Source organism: Populus euphratica, unplaced genomic scaffold (genome assembly GCF_000495115.2).
Source record: "Populus euphratica unplaced genomic scaffold, PopEup_1.0 scaffold80.1, whole genome shotgun sequence".
In the NCBI taxonomy this organism is placed as follows: domain Eukaryota; kingdom Viridiplantae; phylum Streptophyta; class Magnoliopsida; order Malpighiales; family Salicaceae; genus Populus; species Populus euphratica.
The window spans coordinates 176,201-191,367 of NW_011499960.1; the positions used below are offsets into that span (position 1 = coordinate 176,201).

Consider the following 15,167-nt stretch of genomic DNA (forward strand, 5'->3'; position numbering starts at 1 on the left):
AAATAAAAAATGATGATAATAAAAATGTAGATAAGTTTGGTTTCGTAGCCTCCCTAACCTAAGCAATTAAGTCTGAAGGGGTTTTTTAACACCTAATACCCTAAAGTCAACTAACTTGGGAGTTATTAGCCCAATGCTTATTACATGGGTTAGGGAGAAAAGCTTAAGGGAATCAAGCATTGCACTATCTACATATTAGTATCTGTGACCCGAGTTACTAAGCTCGTAGGGGTGTTTCAACACCTAATGCCCTAAGACCAACTAGTTTGGGAGTCATTAGTCGAAAGCTCGTTACATGGGTTAAAGATGCATGGTGTTTTAAGTTATATGTATATATATTAAAAAAAAACAAAAGAAAAAAAATAATAATCCCAACCCAAGGAAGTTCACCTTAAATATTAGAACAAAAATTTTGTTTTCTTCCAAGAAAAGCCCCATAATTATGTGTTGATATATTGAGCATAAAAGAAAGGTTTATTAATATCTTGTTAAGAGTTATTGAGCAGATATATAAATTTAATGAGAGTTTGTTTATCTAGATAGATTAATGGAAGTTGAATGATGAATACCTTGCTTTATGGAATTTGTAAATTATTTTTCTATTTTAACGCTTTGATTACTAGAGACTAGTAATAAGCTGGTTGGGGGATGTGATTACTACTTAAAAGTGCATTTTTATCAATGTTTTATATAATCATTTTGCACTTGAAGTATTAATAACTCCTTAACTAAAGCATGCTTTATAATAACATATCTAATAATATAAGATACCTTTAATTTATGGTAAATGTTCATTTTAAATGCAAGCCTATCACATAAATGAAAGGATTGATTGATGAATTTAAGAATTGAAATTAAAAGGACAAAGAGATGGCCAAACTTAGAAAAGAGATGTCGGTGCAATCCAAACCGGAACACTGTTCGGTAATTGGGTCATATCTAGAGCTATAGATCTCAGATATTGATCTACTTTATAAGGATGGAAAAGTAAGACATAGGCCTACAACTTTCATATGGAGCCCAAGATCTAAAAAGGCCATTTTCAAGTTCAAATTGTAGCAACAACAAAGAAGCCCGAATCTGTCTTCCAGCCCAAAGCACTGTTCAGTATTTGGCCCATATCTAGAGTTCTAGAAGTCTAAATGAGCTGAATGTTTTACACAAGAAAGCTGAGATAATTTCCTACAACTTTCGTGTTTTCAAGTGGCTCCAATTTTGACATTATCAATAACGTTTTGGACAGACAAGAGAAGATAAGGATTGTCACCAAGTCAAGAGTTGGTTACCCACTCATCAATTAGTCATCAAATCAATAGTTCCCAATTTTGGCCTATAAAAAGAGGCATTTGCCATGCATTTAGGCATCTTGGTCTCCAGATGAAGATCATACTTTTGCTTTCTCTTTTTGTATTTTTTGTAATGTTTATGCTTTGCTTTCATTAATATCAAGTTTGTGCCTTTCATTTCCTTTCATTTACTTAGTTAACTTTTATCTTATTTATGTTCTTATTTTGTTTATTTATTTTTCTTTCTTTTATTATGTGTAGCTAAGTTTATTATGTCAAGGTGAAAAGGTTACACTAATGGTGTAAGAATAAGTATATGTAAACTTAATATGGACTTTAATGTTTGATACTAACATGTTTTGTATTTGTTATCTTGTTCACTCTTTAATACTTTGCTTGTTAAATGACTAATCTTGATTTATGTTGTATAACACTTGGTACAACAAATGCTTGGCACTTTCATAGCCCATACTGTATGGTATAACCGACACCTGAGCTATGAAAGGAACTTGATTTGTTGTTAACATAAGTTATAATCATGAATGCTTGACGAGATTTACAAGTATTAGCATTAATTAAATAAGATGACTAATGTAATCATGTTAACAATCTATAATCTGATTGGAACCTCCTTTGTGTGTGGTTTCCAATTAAATAATAAGAGTTTATACTATACTTGTTTGACATATCATTAGTGAAACCTCTAACCTTGACATTTGTTATTATCATTTTTTAATCCTTACATTAACATTCCATCTCAAAGTTCTTATCATCATCTTCTTCTTCTCCTTCTTTTTCTTTATTATTATTATTATTATTATTATTACTACTACTACTACTACTATTATTGTTGTTGCTGCTGCTGCTGTTATTGTTATTGTTATTGTTGTTATATTATTTTTATTTATTATTTGTACAATTAACCTCTTATGGTTCGACCTCGGTCTTGCCGGATTATTTATTACTTCGACACTCCTGCACTTGGGAGAAGACATCAATCTTTTAGTCGTGTCATAAACCATTTGCAAATCATCAGATTCATCAATCTTAGTTTCACTGGAAGTGGTTTGAAATTTATCATGAACTAATTTTTCAGTGAAGTCTACTTTCTGTAAATCATTACAATCTCCAGGTTGCTTGCAAATGTTAAAAATATTCATCTTCAATGTCATTTTTTCAAATGATAGCTTTATCAGTCCATTCTTATAATTAATCAATGCATTAAAAGTTGTAAGAAATGAATGTTCTAAAATAGCAGGAAATGAATTACTTGCTTCAACAGGTTGTGTGTCCAAGACAATAAAATCCATAAGATAAATGAATTTATCAACTTGTACTAACACATCTTCAATTATTCCTCTAGACATTTTTACAGATCTATCAACAAGTAAGAGAGTTATAGAAGTTAGTTTTAACTCACCTAGATTGAGACTTTGAAAAACTAAATATGAAAGTAAATTCACAGTAGCTTCAAGATCAAGTAAGGCTCTTTTAATTTTTTGTTCTCCAATAAAGCAAGAAATTATAGGATAACCAGGGTCTTTATATTTCAAAGCATTATTGTTCTTAAGAATGACACTTACTTGTTCGACTAAAAAGACTTTCTTTTTCACATTCATTTTTCTCTTCACCGTGCACAGGTCTTTCAAAAATTTAGTATAAGAAGGAACCTATTTAATAACATCCAGCAAAGGTATATTAATCCTTGTTTGAAAGTTTCAAAGATTTCAGAGTTGTGATTGACTTTCCTTTTTTTGGTCCTAACATGAGGAAATGAAAGTGCTGGTAGAGAATCAATCTTTTCTTTACAATATTCAGATTCAACCCCTTCCTTACCCTTAGAGGTTGACTCATCATCTTTCTCACAAGGTTCAAGAGTGGGTTTTTCAATAACCTTACCACTGCGTAGAGTGATGACTGATTTGACTTGATTCAAGTGTTGGCTTTTAAAACTACTTGTATTTGTATTGTTTTGCCCTTTAGAATTTTGTTGTGATTGAGATGGAAACTTACTTTTCTCTTAGAAACTTAGAGCAGATGTTAATTTTTCAAGAGTATCTTTAAAATCTGTTTGCAAGAGTATCTTTAAAATCTGTCATGTTTTGAGCAAGTTGAGTATTGATTGTCTCTTTGCTTTTCAATGAATGCATGCAATATTTTCTTAAGATTTCTTTTAGGAGGTGGAGCATAAGGAGGTGTATATCCATAAAAATTTTAGAAATTATGGTATGCTTGAAATGGTAGTTGTGAAGTTTGTGCATTATTATTATCGCTCTGCCAACTGAAATTTAGGTGATTTCTCAAACCAGAGTTGTATATTTGTGAGTACAGGTTATGATTAGGCCTTTGAAAACTATTTAAAGCATGAGCTTGTTCATAGAGGCATTTCCTAAAAGAAGACAAAGTTGGACAATCATTGGTTGAGTGTTTGTTGGTTTCACAGATTTGACACACAATATCTTGAACAGATTTTAATTGACCACTTTTTTTTTTTTTAATTCTAGTGCCTCGACTTTTCTAGCTAAAGATGCAAACTTGGCTTGGAGGTCATGATCTTTTCTAAGGTTGTACATACTTCCACTAGATATATGAGGTTGAGTTTTACCCGATGCCTCATAAGTACATTCAGTATCCCAATTTTGAGCATTTTTAGCTAACAAGTCTAAGCACTTCATTACTTCATCAGGATCTTTATCTTCAAAAATTTCATTGGACATCAATTCCACCATTTGCTTATCTTTAGGTGTTAACCCTTCATAAAAATATGAAACCAATCTTCATGTTTCAAAACCATGATGAGGAAAAGTATTATGCAAGTCTTAATATCTATCTCAACATTAGTAAAATGTTTCGCTTAATTTTTTAGTAAAAGTGATGGTTTGTCTTTTAAAAGAGTTTGTTTTGTGAGAAGGGAAAAACTTCTTTAAAAACTGTTATTGCATTTCACTCTAGGCATGAATGGCTCCTGGTCTCAAATTTTATAATCATGTATTAGCTTTATCTTTTAATAAAAAAGAAAAAAGCTTTAATATGATAGTGTTCATGTTACTATTTAACTCATTATAGGTGTTATAGAACTCCTTAAATTTTATTAAATACAAGTATGGATTTTCTAAATTTAAGCCATGAAAAGAAAGTAAAAGTTGAATAATGTCTAGCTTAAAATTAAAATGAGATACATCAAGAGGAAAAACTATGCATGAAGGTGCACTCGTTCTTATTGGATTCATGTGGTCTCTAAGTGTTCTAATATAATTATTCTCATTATTCTTATTGACACGACGAAAAGATTGATGTCTTCTCCCAAGTGTAGGATTATCGAAGTAATAAATAACCTGGCAAGACCGGGGTCGAACCACAGGGAGGTTAATTGTACAAATTATAAACAACAATTATAAACAACAACAATAGCAATAATAACAATAATAGTAGTAGTAGTAGTAATAATAATAAATAAAGAAAAGAAGAAGAAGAAGATGAGAACTTGGAGATGGAATATTAATGTAACGATTAAACAATGATAATAACAAATATCAAGGTTAGAAGATCCACTAATGGTATGTCAAACAAGTATAGTATAAACTCTTATTATTCAATTGGAAACCACACACAAAGGAGGTTCCAATCAGATTATAGATTGTTAACATGATTACATTAGCCATCTTATTCAATTAATGCTAATACTCGTAAATCTCGTCAAGCATTCATGATTATAACTTATGTTAACAACAAATCAAGTTCCTTTCATAGCTCAGGTGTCGGTTATACCATACAGTATGGGCTATGAAAGTGCCAAGCATTTGTTGTACCAAGTGTTATACAACATAAATCAAGATTAATCATTTAACAAGCAAAGTATTAAAGAGTGAACAAGATAACAAATACAAAACATGTTAGTATCAAACATTAAAGTCCATATTAAGTTTACACTATACTTATTCTTACACCATTAGTGTAACCTTTTCACCTTGACATAACTAACTTAGCTAGACATAATGAAAGAAAGCAAAATAGATAAACAAAATAAGAACATAAAAGTTAACTAAGTAAAGGAAAGGAAATGAAAGGCATAAACTTAATATTAATGAAAACAAAGCATAAAAAATACAAAGAGAGAAAGGAAGAGCATGATCTTGATCTGAACACCAAGATGCCTAAATGCATGGCAAATGCCTCCTTTTATAGGCCAAAATTAGGAACTATTGATTTGATGACTAATTGATAAGTGGGTGGCCAACTTTTGACTTGGTGACAATCCTTATCTTCTCTTGTCTGCCCAAAACGTCATTGATAACGTCAAAATTGGAGCCAGTTGCAAACATGAAAGTTGTAGGCAATTGTCTCAGCTTTCTTGTGTAAAAAATTCAGCTCATTTGGACTTCTAGAACTCCAGATATGGCCAAAATACCGAACAGTGCTCGGGCTGGAAGACAGATTCGGGCTTCTTTGTTGTTGCTATAATTTGGACTTGATAATGGCCTTTTTAGATCTTGGGCTCCATATGAAAGTTGTAGGCCTATGTCTTACCTTTCCATCCATATAAATTGGACCTAAATCTGAGATATATAGCTCTAGATATGACCCAATTACCGAACAGTGTTCCGGTTTGGATTGCACCGACATCTCTTTTCTAAGTTTGGTTATCTCTTTGTCCTTTCAATTTCAGTTCTTAAACTCATCAATCAATCCTTTCACTTATGTGATAGACCTGCATTTAAAACGACCATTTACCACAACTTAAAGGTATCTTATATTATTAGATATATTATTATAAAACATGCTTTAGTTAAGGAGTTATTGATACTTCAAGTGCAAAATGATGATATAAAACCATGATAAAAATGCACTTTTAAGTACTAATCACTTATTATGAAGCGACTGATTATCTTCTTTGGCAGTATTTTCTAAAAATGATGAGGATATCCTACAAAGTTTACCACTTAATGTGCGTAACTAAACTCTCATTGACGTGTAGAAATAGAATAAAATGAACAAGAAAATAAAAGAAAAGGAAACAAAGTTAGATACAAGAAAAATAAAGATAAAATAAAATAAATACTATAATTTGTACAAAAATTTACCTTCCTAGCAACGATGTCAAAAACTTGACACCACCAAAAGATTGATGTCTTCTCTCAAGAGTTGGAGTGTCAAAGTAATAAATAACTCGGCAAGATCGGAGTCGAATCACGGAGAGGTTAATTGTATAAATTATAAACAACAGTAATAACAATAGTAATAATAAAGAAGAAGAAGAAAAGGTTGATGAGAACTTTGAGATGATGTGAGTATCAAATAATGATAAAAACAAATGTCAAGGTTAGAGAATCTACTAATAGTATTTCAAATAAGTATAGTATAAACTCTTTTTATTACTTAATTAGAAACAACACACAAAGGAGGTTCCAATCAAATTATAAGTTCTTAATATGATTACATTAGTTATCTTATTCGAATAATGTTAATACTTGTAAATATTATCAGGTATTCATGATTATAACTTATGTTAACAACAAATCAAGTTCCTTTCATAACACAAGTGTCAGTTATACCATACGGTTGGGCTATAAAAGTGCTACATATTTGTTGTTTTAAGTGTTATACAATACAAATCTAGACTAACCATTTAACAAGCAAAGTATTAAAGGTGAACAAGATAACAAATATAAAACATGAAAGTCCATATTGAGTTTACACTATACTTATTCTTACACTAATAGTATAACCTTTTCACCTTGACATAATAAACTTAACTAAACATCATAAAAGAGAGAAACATAAATAAACAAGATAAGAACATAAATAAAATAAAAGTTAATTAAGTAAAGGAAAGCAAATGAAAAGTATAAACAAGAGATTAATATAAGCAAAACTTAAGCATTATAATAAAGAGAAAGCAAGAACGTGATCTTAATATGAAAACCAAGATATCTAAATACATGGCAAATGCTTCTTTTTATAGGTCAAAATTGAAAACTATTGATTTAATGACTAATTGTTGCGTGGATGACCACATCTTGACTTGGTGACAATCCTTATCTTCTTGTTTGTCAAAAAGGTCATAGCTAGCTTCTGAATTTGAACAAATTTAAATATGAAAGTTCTAGAAAATTATCTCAATTTTCTAGAGAGAAAAAATTAAGGTCATTTGGACTTCTAAAACTCAAGATATGGGTTGAAAACTAAACACTATCTAGGCTGCAGGACAAACTCGGATTTCCACATTGTTGCTAAGATTTGGACTTTCAAACAGTAGAATTGAGTCTTGATTTCCTAAGAAAGTTTTAGGGCTATGTTTTAGCTTTCCATCCATATAAACCAGACCTAAATTCAAGTTCTACAGCTCTAGTTATGATCCAATTACCGAACAGTGTTCTAGTTTGGACTGAACCAGCATCTCTTTTCTAAACTTCACCCTCTCTTTATCCTTTCAATTTTAGTACTTCAACTCCTCAATCAATCCTTTCATTTATGTGATAAGAATGTATTTAGGATGAACATTTACTATAAATTAAAGGTATCTTATGGTATCATATTTGTTATTATAAAACATGCTTTTGTTAAGGAGTTATTGATATTTTAAATGCAAAATAATGATATAAAACCTTGATAAAAATACACTTTAAATACCAATTAGTATCAGAAGATGCGTAGAACTCTAGTTCGTAACCAAAACGTCACGACAACATTCAAAGGCACCTTTTGGATTAAAAAATAGGGGGCAGAGGAGCACGTAGGAATGCCGACCACTACTTAAGCCACTTGTGGCTAAGAGAAAGTGAGTCGTCGTATATGTTGTTTGGAGCGTTGAAGAAGCGAGCCCCTATTAGAGAAAGCCATTGCGCGCTAGCCTAGCTAGCTACCCTTTTTCAGCTCAACTGGTTATTATGTTAGTTGTAGCCCACCTTCCCTCCTCTCATTTCAGAAAGATTTTGCTTTTTTATGATGACCTAGTCAAGGGAGTACGATACATTAGTGTAAAAGATTAAGTGGAACCTGTGAGGTTGGTCACGAGGCAGTTTATCTTAAAAACCTATTTTTTTTAACTCTCTTTTCATTCTTTTATCTTTCTCTCTCTTCTTTTCTTCTTCTTCTTTCTCTTTTTCTGTTTTATCTCTTTTATTTTTTTTGTTTAAATGGTAAAAAATTGTATGTTTGACTGGGCTCGTATAAATAAGGAAACCTAGAAAAGAACTTTGCCTATATATTAATAATTAGTCCAAGAATCAGGTTGTGATAATTATACATATTAAATTATAAATCTAACCTTAAAAACCTATTTTTTGTAACTTTCTTCTCATTCCTTTATCTTTCCCTCTCTTCTCTTCTTCTTCTTCTTTCTCTCTTTGAGTTTTCTTCTCTCTTTTAATTTTTTATCTTTTCTTGTTCCTCTCTTTTCCTACTTATATTTATCAATTTTTATGTAATTATCAAAATGTCCCTCACTCATTTATACCTCATGCTTGCTCCTCCAAGGGCATTGTTTTCCTTTCCTATTAAATTTTTCTTTTTCTTCTAATATATCACACATCTTGTTAATGTTGTACAAAACAGGGGAAATATCTTAGAGAAAAGAACAGATTTAGATTACTAAGTGCTGAGTTTGAGATGAGTAGAAGGCAAAGCTGGTGAGTTGAGTATATATACAAAAAATCAGTGGAGAGTCTCTTCCTAAGTGAGGGAAGCAAAACTATGCGATGGGAGGATATCAGAGGCAATTTGGGAGGCCGGCATGTTTTCTGATGCCTGGCAAATGACAATCAAGCCATCAGGGTGTAAGATGAAACAATTTGAATTGATTAAACGACCTATGAAACTCCATGTGATTATGTCTTCAAGGGCTAATTTTTCATTTTTGTGGTTCTCCCTGTCTGTCGCTATCTACAGTAATGGGTCGGCATTCTTCTGAAGTATTTTGCTGTCCAGCAACATGGCAGAGAGATAATAAATGTGACACCCTCTGCTCCACCTTAATGGTTTTGCTATCAAACATAAGAAAACATGCCCTCCTCATATATAAACCCTCACACCCACCGATCACATGGTTTTGTTTCCATGGAAAGGGATCGAGTCTCGCATCGTGAGTGTAATAAGCAACTCACCTGCTTTGCCTCTACCATCACAAGATCATCTTTCAGTATTCTAAAGCCTGAAGGTCACCTCTAGTTCTTGCTTAAGAACTTCCCTTTAGATTAGAGTGCAACAAGACAAGATGATTAGTGCCAAGAAGCTCATCAAATTTGCAAGGAAGTGGCAGAAGCTGGCTGCTATCAGGAGAAAAAGGATCACTGCCACAACCCAATGAGAGAACTGATTCAAGCAGTTGCAGCACGTCGTCAACAACTGAGAAAGGCCACTTTGTAGTTTACTCCACCGATCAGAAGCGGTTTTTCCTTCCTTTAGAATATCTTCACAATAATATTGTCAGAGAGCTACTCGAAATTGCAGAAGAAGAGCTTGGATCACCTAGCGATGGGCCTCTAACATTTCCATGTGATTCAGATCTCATGAAATATGTAGTTTCTTTGATAGAAAACCATATTTCTGCAGATGTAGAGAAAGCACTGTTGATGTCCATAGCCAGGAGTCGCCGCTCATTGTCTTTGGATCCCCATCATGAAGTTCCAAGTCACCAAATACCAATTTGCAGCTTCTGAACAATAGAATCAGAGTTGTAAAGTTATTCCAAAGTTCAACATTAATGTAGTTTTAGTTCAGCTTCTGAAATGAACTTGTCAGCGATGGCGTTGTCATACTTTCCCTTTAACCATTCTTTACGCACATCTGATGAATGTCATTAGCAGGTAATCACAGTTTCTCCTGTGAAGCAGATGAACAATAGCTGGCCACGAGCTGTACTATATCGGATTTGTTACGACTTAAAGAAGCTCGATTTACAAGCACCTATTCTTCATCTTTCATCTCTCAAAATCATCAAAAACGCAAAAACCTCTCAATTAAAATATCTCTATCCTATTATTAAGACCTTTTTCGGCAATTTATTTATCTGAATATTTATCTGTTGAAAAAGAATTATCAAAATCATAAAAGCAATTTTTTTAAAAAAATGTTTTCATTATTATGAAGGGTATGTATTTAAAAATTAAAAAAATAATACTGGAAATTCTACATTGAATCATATAAAAAAAACATAAATTTTATTTTAACCATGATACTCTTTTTTCACACATTACGCACATAATAATTGAAAAATAAATGTTCGATAAAAGTCTATAATATTATTTGAGAACAATGAGTAAATTGAATAATAACTGAAATTAATGTTAAAAAAAAATTAATGCATTTACAAAAATTACAAAAAAGAAACAGAAGAGATGAGGTCCAATCCTAGACGCCTGGAAACCAAACCCAAGTACTTGGCCTTCCCTTTTTGTTTATTTATAATGGTCTTCATTTAAAACAATAAATAAATAATAGATGTCCCGTTTTCTACTATTTTATATTCTAGTTATTGGAAAGGTTGACAAACAATCTGAACTAGGGTTTTTTTGGGTTTAAAACACTAATTTTTTAAGCCTATTTTCATTGAAAACAATTAAAATACACCCATGCCAACTTAATAAATCAATTTTCCAACCTAAAATGCCTTTAAAATCAATCCAAAAACACAAATCAAACAAAAAATATTCTTTCAACCTCAATTCATTTTTTCTATTAAGATGAAGATCTAAAAACACCTTAATAAAACTATTTAACATCAATACAATATTCTCTTTTTTTTTGTAGAAAATGTGGTCAACGACAAATTCTTTTTATTGTTGTTGTTGTCCGATGACTTTCTTTCTCCTTTCTCACACTAAAGAATTGAAATACAAACAAAATAAATTTTTAGATCAAAACTAAAATTTTAAAAATTATAGGATTGTAAAAGAAAAAGAAAATAAGTGGACTAAAAAGTACTTTTTTTACACGAATTTAAGATTGGTTACGAGGTTTCTCCTTATTTTACACTTTAATCCTCTTTGATTGAAATTTTTATTTCCTTAACAAATTTTTTTTTAAAAAAAAGATCAATAATCTAGTCATGGATGGCTACAATTGAAAAAAACTTGGGAACAAAATTGGAAGAAAAAAGGTTTGTCGCATTGTAGATCATGACAATGACTTCCTAGCTATTTTAGTGTAATTGTAATGTAATTGTAATGTAATGTAATGTAATTGTAATGTTTGGAGATCTTCTTCATGTATAACATTATGTTCTTCAATTCCTTGTTCTGCATCTTTGATTTTTGGCTGCTTGGATGAACTAATGGATTGGTGTTCAGGCACACGCTTTGGGGAGTTGACAGCCCATTGTTGTTTATCTCATTAATTTCTTTTTATGTTGTTGTTTTTATGATCAGTGCCAAGATGATCATCAAACTGGCAAGGAGATGGCAGAAACTAGCTGCTACTAGGAGAAAAACAAGCACTCTGCCACAACCCTTTGGAAGAACAGATACAAGCAGTTGTCGCACCAGCTGAGAAGGGTCATTTTGTGGTGTGTTCTGCTGATCAGAAACGACTTTTGCTTCCTTAGGAATAACTACACAGCAAGATTCTCAGAAAGCTACTCAAATTGGCAGAAGAAGAGTTGAGTTTGTCTGGCGATGGACCTCTCACATTGCCATGTGATGCAGCACTATTAGAACACGTAATTGCTTTGAATAAACGGCATGCTACCAGAGAGGTAGAGAAAGCATCGTTGATGCCCATAGCCAGCAATTGCTGCTCATGCTCTTCGGATCACTATCAGCAAGTCACAGACCATAAAATGCCACTTCATAGCTTTGCAGGGTAAATTACACTTGCGAATTAGTCACCCAAGTTTAGTTGACAGACCTTGTTGTAACCCTAAAACATTATTATACATACAATTGCTTTGACAAATGGTGAAAATTTAGACAAACAGTCAATTGTAGTTCTGGAATACAAAATTATAGGGATTTTGCATCCGTAATCCTTGACATGTTTCTCCTTGGGGAATTAAAAAAGAAAAGTCAAAATCCTTTGATTCAAGAGTTTATGCTACCGTTACATGGTTGTTGCTAATCAGAGAGAAGCAGCTGCATCAAGTGATGCTGAGTAATGAAATGTGAACTACAGTTAAGTGATGGGATATAAATGAACACGAATAAAGGTAATCAGGCAGCAGCAGCAGCAATGAACTGTGAGCTACAATTGCATCCATTTCAGAACAAGAATGGGAGATAAATCATGAATCAAAATCATGTATATAATCTCAGTGCTCTTGATTTAATGTGGGAAGCATGTACCAGAATTAAACACTCTTGAGGAGTTCTTTCGGTATAAATAATACAACAATAGATCTTAATTTATATGAATAAAATGTGTCCTCCCAAATTCAATCCTTGCCTGGTACCAATTTCATTGCCTTTATCTCCAGTTACTTGCGCATGTGCAAAAAGTTCAATCTTCATCTTTCTTCTCAGATGAATTTGGATTTTGTGAATATTTCTGCCACCTCTGCTTGTTCTTCTCAGATTTACTTGCGTTTTGAGAAAATTCTGTGAGCCCCTGTCTTAGTGCTCCAAGATTGACCCCATTACCAACCAGAATGCTAGTTACTCCCATTTTTGAAACCTGTCACCAAGAAATCTTTTAAATGGGATAGATGACTCTACAGGGAAATTGGCAGTTCATTACAATAAAAATACAAGATTTAGAGATCCAATCATAAAATTAGAAGACAGGAGAAGCAGGAAAGTTTTGTTTTTACCGATTGAATGTTCCTATCCTCATCATCAAAAAAAAGCATGGAGTTAAAGGGTATCCCAGTCCTCGTATGAATCCGCTGGAAATGATCTGTCTTGTGAGTCCAGCTGGAAAATATTTCCTGAATAGTAAGAAAAAAATCACTCACCATGTAAGCCAAACAAAGGAGTAGTTCCTCTTGATGATAGATGAATATAATTTCATATGTGGAAGATGAAGTGCATACAAAAACAAAATGGAAAACAAAACATTCTCCAAGACAACAGTGAGCAGAAAATAGAACTTCGAGCTAGCAGAATGATAGAACATTCCAATCGTTTTGGCACAAACAGGTAACTCCTAATTCCTGATTTCTCATCAAAGGCAAGCAACAGCCACTTCTACTAAGCAGAAGTGACCCAGAAATATAGATTGTGTAAAAGAATCATCAGAAACACAATAGAATTAAGAGTTTCTTACCTATTTGATATGATGAAACTCAGAGGCTCATCACTCAAATCAAGTTACTAGGCACTAAGTTAATCCTCAACGTCATGAGCTATTCCAAGAAACAATTCAGTATGCAACACTTTACAAACCCTGTGTGTGAGATGCTATATCTTTCTCCTTCCCTTTTAGGACTATGTTCTACTAAACTATGGCCCTGCTAGTCGTTCTTGAGTAAAAAAACACAATTGGTTGACCCTGTTACTCATCGCACAGCAAAGATTTAAAAAGAAAAAAAAAAGATTCTTAGTTCTTGCAGACTCACCTGTGCTACAAACATTGGCTTGAGACTTAGTTTATCAATAAATGTCTTTGCAATATCTGAGGTTGGTGATCTAGAAGCAATGGCCATGTCAATCCCCTTTTCCTTGAGTGCATATAATATGCCTTTAGCTTGGGGATACAAGGATGGCATGTCACGCTTGGAGCGACATTCGCTGAATAACAACCATAACTGAATCAAAATTTAGACCATGGAGAACAGAAAAAACATTGGCACAAGGAGAAAATAAAAGGAAACCATTCTAATGTTTAAATAATCAAGTACTACAAAGATAGTACCTTTTTTTTATTAAACTAATGCAAGGTTCTAAAGACCAAATGGGACATTAGTATCATTATACGCAAGTAAGATGCAAATGTCGAATGTACCAGCGTGATCAACTGCCAAATGTTTTGCTTCCACTAATGTTTCAAACGTTATTAAATGCGTAGAAAAAACATTAGCTGCAAAATTAATTGCCAAGTTACTTATATTACAAAGAATGAGGTGCGTGAAAGATGAAGGGCTACTACGTGCTAAGTTGAACAACTTAACCCACATTCAATCGACATCATATTACAAACTAACTTCAAGGCTTCAATTCAAACATCATTAAAAGTACCCTCCAAGAAATTAAAAACAAATTCTCATTATAACTACAAACATTTTTTCCAACATACTAGCAAGTCCATTTCAGCTCTCCAGTAATTAAGATTTTAATTTAAAAATTCTTTCCTGATACTAACAATCTTAATAAATAACACAAACATATAATACCAAGTTACAATTTTTTCCACGAAAGTTTCCCAGTAACACAAAAACAGAACAAAGCGTGAGAAACCCACATGAAAATAACAACATTAAACAAGAAAGCATGACAAAAGGAACATAATATTTGACATAACTCTATGTTAACATGCATGTGGCTGTAAAGAAAGAGAGGTACCAATAGAAAGGCCAGAGAGTGTAATCTAGATCGAAGACGACCAATCTAGGCAGCACTTGAAACATTCCAATAATTTGCAAAGCATCGTGTTTCACCATCTCGTCTCCCATCTTTCTGCTTGCTTTTGCCTTTCCAAACGAACTTGATAGAATTTTAGGCGTTTGGTCGCTCGGTGTTGTTGGTGGAAATAATAATAATAATAAATAAATCCAATTGGTATTTGTTTGACAAAGAAAACACAAGGTTCAGGTGGGCTTCTGAATTTTTATGGTCGTGGCCCAAAACAAGCCAATAATTTATAGGACCCAATCTATTTTCTTTCTCAATCAGGTCCTTAATGTATTAATAAATTCTCAATCAGATCATTCCTTCATGATTCAGTAGTTAGTGAAGCTTTTATATATATATATATATATATATATATATATATATATATAAATTTTTGAAGAAT

At 32.5% G+C, this 15,167-nt stretch overlaps 1 protein-coding gene and 1 pseudogene across 1 annotated transcript; one reads left to right on the plus strand and one right to left on the minus strand.

The window, feature by feature from the left end:
* The first annotated feature begins 8,812 nt into the window (after positions 1-8,812).
* Positions 8,813-10,202, plus strand: LOC105138618 (auxin-induced protein 6B-like; annotated as a pseudogene).
* A 2,240-nt stretch (positions 10,203-12,442) lies between these two features.
* On the minus strand, positions 12,443-14,913 carry LOC105138619 (Haloacid dehalogenase-like hydrolase (HAD) superfamily protein). The gene is made up of 4 exons (XM_011044748.1): positions 14,717-14,913; positions 13,774-13,945; positions 13,027-13,143; positions 12,443-12,890 (listed from the first exon to the last, which is right to left on the minus strand). Exons 1-4 carry the CDS (start codon positions 14,824-14,826, stop codon positions 12,717-12,719), a joined length of 573 nt encoding a protein of 190 aa, XP_011043050.1. The 5' UTR covers positions 14,827-14,913; the 3' UTR covers positions 12,443-12,716.
* Between the last annotated feature and the right edge of the window lie 254 nt (positions 14,914-15,167).

What these genes read in the sequence shown, in the direction of transcription:
- LOC105138619 (XM_011044748.1), bottom strand. Translation starts at nt 14,826, where the DNA reads ATGGGAGACGAGATGGTGAAACACGATGCTTTGCAAATTATTGGAATG. An exon ending in AGCCAATGTTTGTAGCACAG is followed by an intron (nt 13,144 to 13,773) that starts GTGAGTCTGCAA and finishes CTTACTATTCAG; the next exon opens with GAAATATTTTCCAGCTGGAC. An exon ending in AGGATAGGAACATTCAATCG is followed by an intron (nt 12,891 to 13,026) that starts GTAAAAACAAAA and finishes TCTTGGTGACAG; the next exon opens with GTTTCAAAAATGGGAGTAAC.